Source organism: Panthera uncia (assembly GCF_023721935.1).
Source record: "Panthera uncia isolate 11264 chromosome A1 unlocalized genomic scaffold, Puncia_PCG_1.0 HiC_scaffold_17, whole genome shotgun sequence".
NCBI classification, from domain to species: Eukaryota; Metazoa; Chordata; class Mammalia; order Carnivora; family Felidae; genus Panthera; species Panthera uncia.
Genome location: NW_026057577.1, coordinates 3,579,856 through 3,585,633, shown reverse-complemented (window position 1 = coordinate 3,585,633; position 5,778 = coordinate 3,579,856). Strand labels below are relative to the sequence as shown.

At 36.2% G+C, this 5,778-nt stretch overlaps 1 protein-coding gene across 1 annotated transcript; it reads left to right on the top strand.

Moving 5' to 3' along the window:
* Positions 1 to 3,161: 3,161 nt before the first annotated feature.
* Positions 3,162 to 4,106, top strand: LOC125934789 (olfactory receptor 14K1). Its single transcript, XM_049648386.1, has one exon. The coding sequence runs from the start codon at positions 3,162 to 3,164 to the stop codon at positions 4,104 to 4,106; it is 945 nt and encodes a 314-aa protein (XP_049504343.1).
* The last annotated feature ends 1,672 nt before the right edge of the window (positions 4,107 to 5,778 follow it).

The window sequence follows — 5,778 nt, the reverse complement described above, 5'->3', positions numbered from 1 at the left end:
TTAATTAAAAATAAAATATGTCTAACATCTTTTTCCCTTATTGGGTGCTCTATTCTCTCTCATTTACTCAATTTTATGTGATTAGTTACCTTTCAAAACAAAACATGAAATCAAAATATTCAAAAAAATCTTATTTTTATAAGTGATCTTGAAAGAGAGCTTAAAGTCCATGGGAGTGATAGAAATATTTGTGTTGCCTATTAGATATTTTAAAATATTTGAAATTTATATGCACATATTTTTACATTGAAATATGACTTTATGTTTCCATTAATACAGTAATTACTTGGAAATAGGTATCTTCCTACAACTGTTTATTGTAAGATGAAAAATTATTATCATTTTTGTTTTATAAATTTAACCTAATCAATGGAAAAGTAATATTAAACTGTAGGAAAATTTTTAATTGTGGAAAATATAATACTTGTGTCTGATTGTGAAACCAGTAAGGGTGGCTTTCAGATGTTAAAGTAAATACCGACTTTACTAATAAAAAATTATGTTCACATTGTGAGACATGAAACAACACTGGTCAAATTATGTGTATATGCCTACTTTATACTTCTTGGAATTACAGGTTAATAAGAGATCAACAAAATGGACCTTGGCTAAAGTTGAAAAACCATAACATTGAAAGTTTCAGAAACTACTTAAAGAATCAATAGAAGGTCTGAGCCTACTTTTCCAGGTGGAAAGAAGAAACATCAAAGTAGGAACAAAGGAATCTTCAGTTTGGCTCACTGTCACATGGAGAATGTGCTCTTTTTCCAGTTGCACACTATGTAGACCTTGGATTACTCAGATAATTAAGGCACTGAAATTAAAATGATTGAGAGGCTAACCATAAGTAGAGGAATCTAACTAGAATAATGATTATCAATTCCCACAACCTTTAGCTTTTGAGAGAAACTCCTTGTCATTGTGTGTAAATTGGATGATTGGGAAAATGAATGTTAATTCAACAGAGATGGGCTCAGGGACAGGAACTTTTCAAAAGTCTGACTCAAAGCAGAGAAAGGGTGATGAGAAAGATTCAAAGGATGGAGAAAATGTCCTTACAATTTCTATAGTTATTACTCAATTAGAGCTTTGTGTATCAAAAGTGTGGTTCATTTATAAAGATTATGGAAATTTTTTTTTTTAATTATTTTTTTTTCTTAGAGCGTTCACTGAGAAATCCACAAATATTGGGAGAGGTTGAAAGAGGCTGCACGGAGAACTAAATAAATTCTCACTGAAGTTATGCTAAAGTAAAATCAAACAGAGTCTCTAAATACTAAGATGATCTGAGGGAGAAAAATATGACCATATATCTCCCCCATGGGGTTTGTGAGTGATCATGGATTATAACTCCGGTGTGACTTTAAGATGGGAGGACACTCAGTTTTTCTCATTAGATATAGTTGACATATTTAATATTTGTTGGTTCTTGTTAATAATTAAGTATTTACTAGTGTTTCATGATAAATATCTGGCTTACATCTTAAATCTTGTTATTTTAATGAAAAAATGGTATGATACATTTGTAAACCAATTGGTCAAAATTACCACAGTAGTTTTCTAATTGTTTTCTGTTTTAGTGAATATCTGTGAAAAAATAATAGAAAATATTATTGAGGACATTTTTACCAAAATATATTTTTTTAACAAAAATATGGGATAAATCTTAATGTCCTTCAATGAGAAGTGGATAATATATTAGAATATCAAATAATATTAATGCTTATTTTCTGGGAGCCGATCCATCCAGCCTTCCTGATGGCACAGCCCAGGTGGTTGGCGGAAGGGCAAGGCACAGCAACCCTCTGAATGGGAAGCTACTGGTATCCTTCCTGTTACTCATCATGGCCATCCCCATGATCCAATTGGCACCAATGATTCAAAATAAACCCATGGGGACAAACTCGGGGATATTTCCTGGGGATGGCCCCCAGGAAAAACTCCTTCTGGGAAAAAACATGAGAGTCTGAAGATGGATAATGAAGCCTTATATCCAGCAGGTGCCACCCCCCTCCTGCTCGCTCTCTGCCCAAAGGCAGGATAGCCCCATATATTCCCCCTGCCAATGAGGGAGGCAAATGGATTCAAAATTCCTACTCTGGTAATAAGGGAATGTACTTACGGATACAGATTCTGACTCCTGTGTCCACCTGGCCCCCAGAAAGCATTCCAGATGATAACTGGACTTGGTGGGTCAAAGTACAAAATGGTTCTTTGGTTCCAAAACACACATTGTCTCCCTGGGAAATCTTAAAGCAAGGGTTCCCATGGTGCCCTACCCCAGATCAAAAGGAGTACTTCTGTTTTTTGTATTGTAAATGATTCAAGGGAACAATCAGAAAAACATGCCCCTGTAAACTAAGAACTAGATAACCCTTCATAGAAATAACAAAATAGAGCTTTATAGGCTTTAAGTAGACATTGTTATAATCAAGGTAACATGAGAAAAGGAGAAATTAAATCTAAAAGCAAAAGAGCATGAGGAAAAATCTCAAGGAAATAACCAAGATGTTCCCTAATGGTTGAATGCACAAGGGAATATTCTAAGCGTTAGGTAATGCCAAAAAAAAACATTGATGACGCATGCGTTAAGGAAATTGCTAACATATATATTGCCAGACTCATAGCAATAAAGCGGCCAGTCTAACTTACTGCTGTTGTCTGTGTCCATTTGTACCCTTGCCGACGCCTTTCATCCTTCGGGAAACCCTGGACCTGCTGGGGCTGGACCCCGGCAATTATTTAAACAGATTGCATAACAAACAAAATTTATCTGTGACTTCTAACTCACGTCAAAATTTGCATCAGGTAGCATAATACTTATGCAAACAAATATGCATTCTGTTACGATTGGAATTATGGAGCCAATTCTACAATTCCCACTGGAAATACAATTAGTAAAAATAATTTGAAATGTTCACTTAGGGAGCAAAATGGAGTTCATCTTCCACAATGAATCTGAGTCCAGTTCTATTGGACTGTTACGCTAATAGTTGTTTCATTCCCAAGTCAACTATAAATATGAATATTTTGGTATTTAAAAATTTGCATCTCTCTCATGATGCTAAAGTATACATACTTCAAAAATAAAGAAGTAAATAATATTTTGTTACACTAATGTATCTTTTCTTTATTCAATAGGTGGCAAATAATTTTAAAATATGATGAATCAAACACTACTAATGGAATTCTCGCTCATGGGATTTACTGAGAGCCAGATGCTATTGAGGCTACATACTGTGGTCTTCTCACTGATCTACCTAGTGGCCATGATGGAGAATTTAATTGTCATCCTCCTCACAGTTCTTGATCAACGCCTCCACAGTCCAATGTACTTTTTCCTAAGGCATTTGTCTTTCGTAGATCTGTGCCTCATTTCTGCCACACTACCCAAATCCATCCTCAATTCCATCACCTTCAGTCACTTCATCTCTTTTCTGGGATGTGTGTTACAGCTCTTCTGTGTGGTACTACTGTCTGGGTCAGAGATTGGCATTCTCACTGCAATGTCCTATGACTGCTATATTGCCATCTGTCATCCTCTGCATTATGAGGGTGTTATGAGCAAAGGGGTCTGTGTCCAGCTAATGACTATTTCCTGGCTCAATGGAGGGGTCTTGGGAATCTTGTACTCATCTGGGACATTCTCTTTAAACTTTTGTGGGTCAACTAAGATCCATCAGTTCTTCTGTGATGTCCCTGCTCTACTAAAACTCAGTTGTTCTAAGGAATATGCAACTATTAATGTCTGTGTGGCCATTGGGGTCTGTTACGCATTTTCATGTTTAGTTTGCATTGTGATCTCTTATGTATATATTTTTACCACCGTGTTAAAGATCCCAACCAGACAGAAGCAGTCCAGAGCCTTTTCCACCTGCCTGCCTCACCTCATTGTGGTGAGTGCATTCCTTCTAACAGGTGCTATTGCTTATTTAAAACCAGTTTCTGATGAGCCTTCTCTTCTGGACTTGTTTGTGTCTGTGTTCTATTCTGTGGTACCTCCAACCTTGAACCCTGTTATTTACTGTCTGAGAAGCAAAGATATTGAATCAGCCCTAGGAAAAATCCTAAGTAAAGTTAAAAGGAGTGGGATAATGGAAAGATGACTAAAGTTGAAGTTAGGAAGTAGGAAGTTTTGTTGTTCCACAATTAACTAGCTGTTTGGAATTATTTGTATTAGAGATTAATATATTATGGAACATTGTTAGTAATGACCTCAGATTGTCAGGTTTTTTAAAATTAATGTTTATTTATTTTTGAGAGACAGACAGACAGAGAGACAGAGCGTGAGCAGGGGAGGGCAGAGAGGAGACTCAGAATCTGAAGCAGGTACCAGGCTTTGAGCTGTCAGCATGGACCCCAACGTGGGGCTCTAACTCATAAACTGTGAGAACATGATCTGGGCTGAAGTTGGATGCTTAACCAACTGAGCCACCCAGGCACCCCTCAGGATGTCAGTTTTAATAGAAATAAATATTCTCTTATATTCCTTCACATTCTGTCTTAATGTTTTCCTTTTACATCTTCACTGATTTGGACTTCTGTTCTGAGCTCCATATACATGAGATTTATATATTTGTATTCCTCCAAAATTATCAACTTCCATGACATTTTATCATTTATCTTATGATGGAAATTTGATTTTAATTTAAAATGATTTTAACTAAATTTTGCATTTATATATCTTCTGATGGAAATTTGATTTTAATGTGAAATTATTTTAATGGAATGTTGCAGTTTTAAAAAATACTTTATTTTGTCACAAGCTTCAGTTATTTTATTTTTTTTTAACGTTTATTTATTTTTGGGACAGAGAGAGACAGAGCATGAACAGGGGAGGGGCAGAGAGAGAGGGAGACACAGAATCTGAAGCAGGCTCCAGGCTCTGAGCTGTCAGCACAGAGCCCGACGCGGGGCTCGAACTCACGGACCGTGAGATCGTGATCTGAGCTGAAGTCGGATGCTTAACCGACTGAGCCACCCAGGCGCCCCAGTTATTTTATTTTTTAAATGATTTTTTAAAATTTATTTTTGAGAGAAATAGAGAGTGGGTAAGGGGAAGAGAGAGAGAAGAAAGAGAACCCCAAGCAGGATCTACACCTTCAGTGTAAAGCCTGATGTGGGGCTTGATCCTACAAACTGTAAGATATGACCTGAGCTGAAATCAAAAGTGGGATGCTTAACCAACTGAGCCACCCAGACACCCCACAAGCTTCATTTATTTGACTAATATGTGTTTGATGAGGATTTTATACAATTACTCATACATTTAAGAGAATGACTCTCTTAAATCTTTGCTTCTTTTGATTAAAATTTTATTTTTTTTGATTCAGATGCTTTTCTGTTTATAAAATTTATTTTTATCTAATGTGTTGATGCTAGATGTTGGTCTAATTTTTGTTTTTTAATGTTGGAACTTAAGAAAATAGCATCCGGCATTGTTTCTCACATTGTGATAAATCCCATATCCACTCTTTCCAGATTTCAGTATCATATAACATTTCCAATATCCTAAATATTCAAAATTATTTTCCACTTATTACTGCAGAAAACTATCTTGTCACTGTTATTCTTTTCAGTCTTTACTCCACATGCTCTTTCAATTCTTAAGCTTATTTACTCATTCTGAGAGACAGAGAAAAAGGGTGAGATGAGTGTGAGCAGGAGAGGGGCACAGAAAGAGGGAGAGAGAGAGAGAATCTCAAGCAAACTGCAATGTGAACGCAGACCCCTATTTGGGGCTCCAATTATTGAACCATGAGATAATGACCTGAGTTG

What these genes read in the sequence shown, in the direction of transcription:
- LOC125934789 (XM_049648386.1), top strand. Translation starts at nt 3,162, where the DNA reads ATGATGAATCAAACACTACTAATGGAATTCTCGCTCATGGGATTTACT.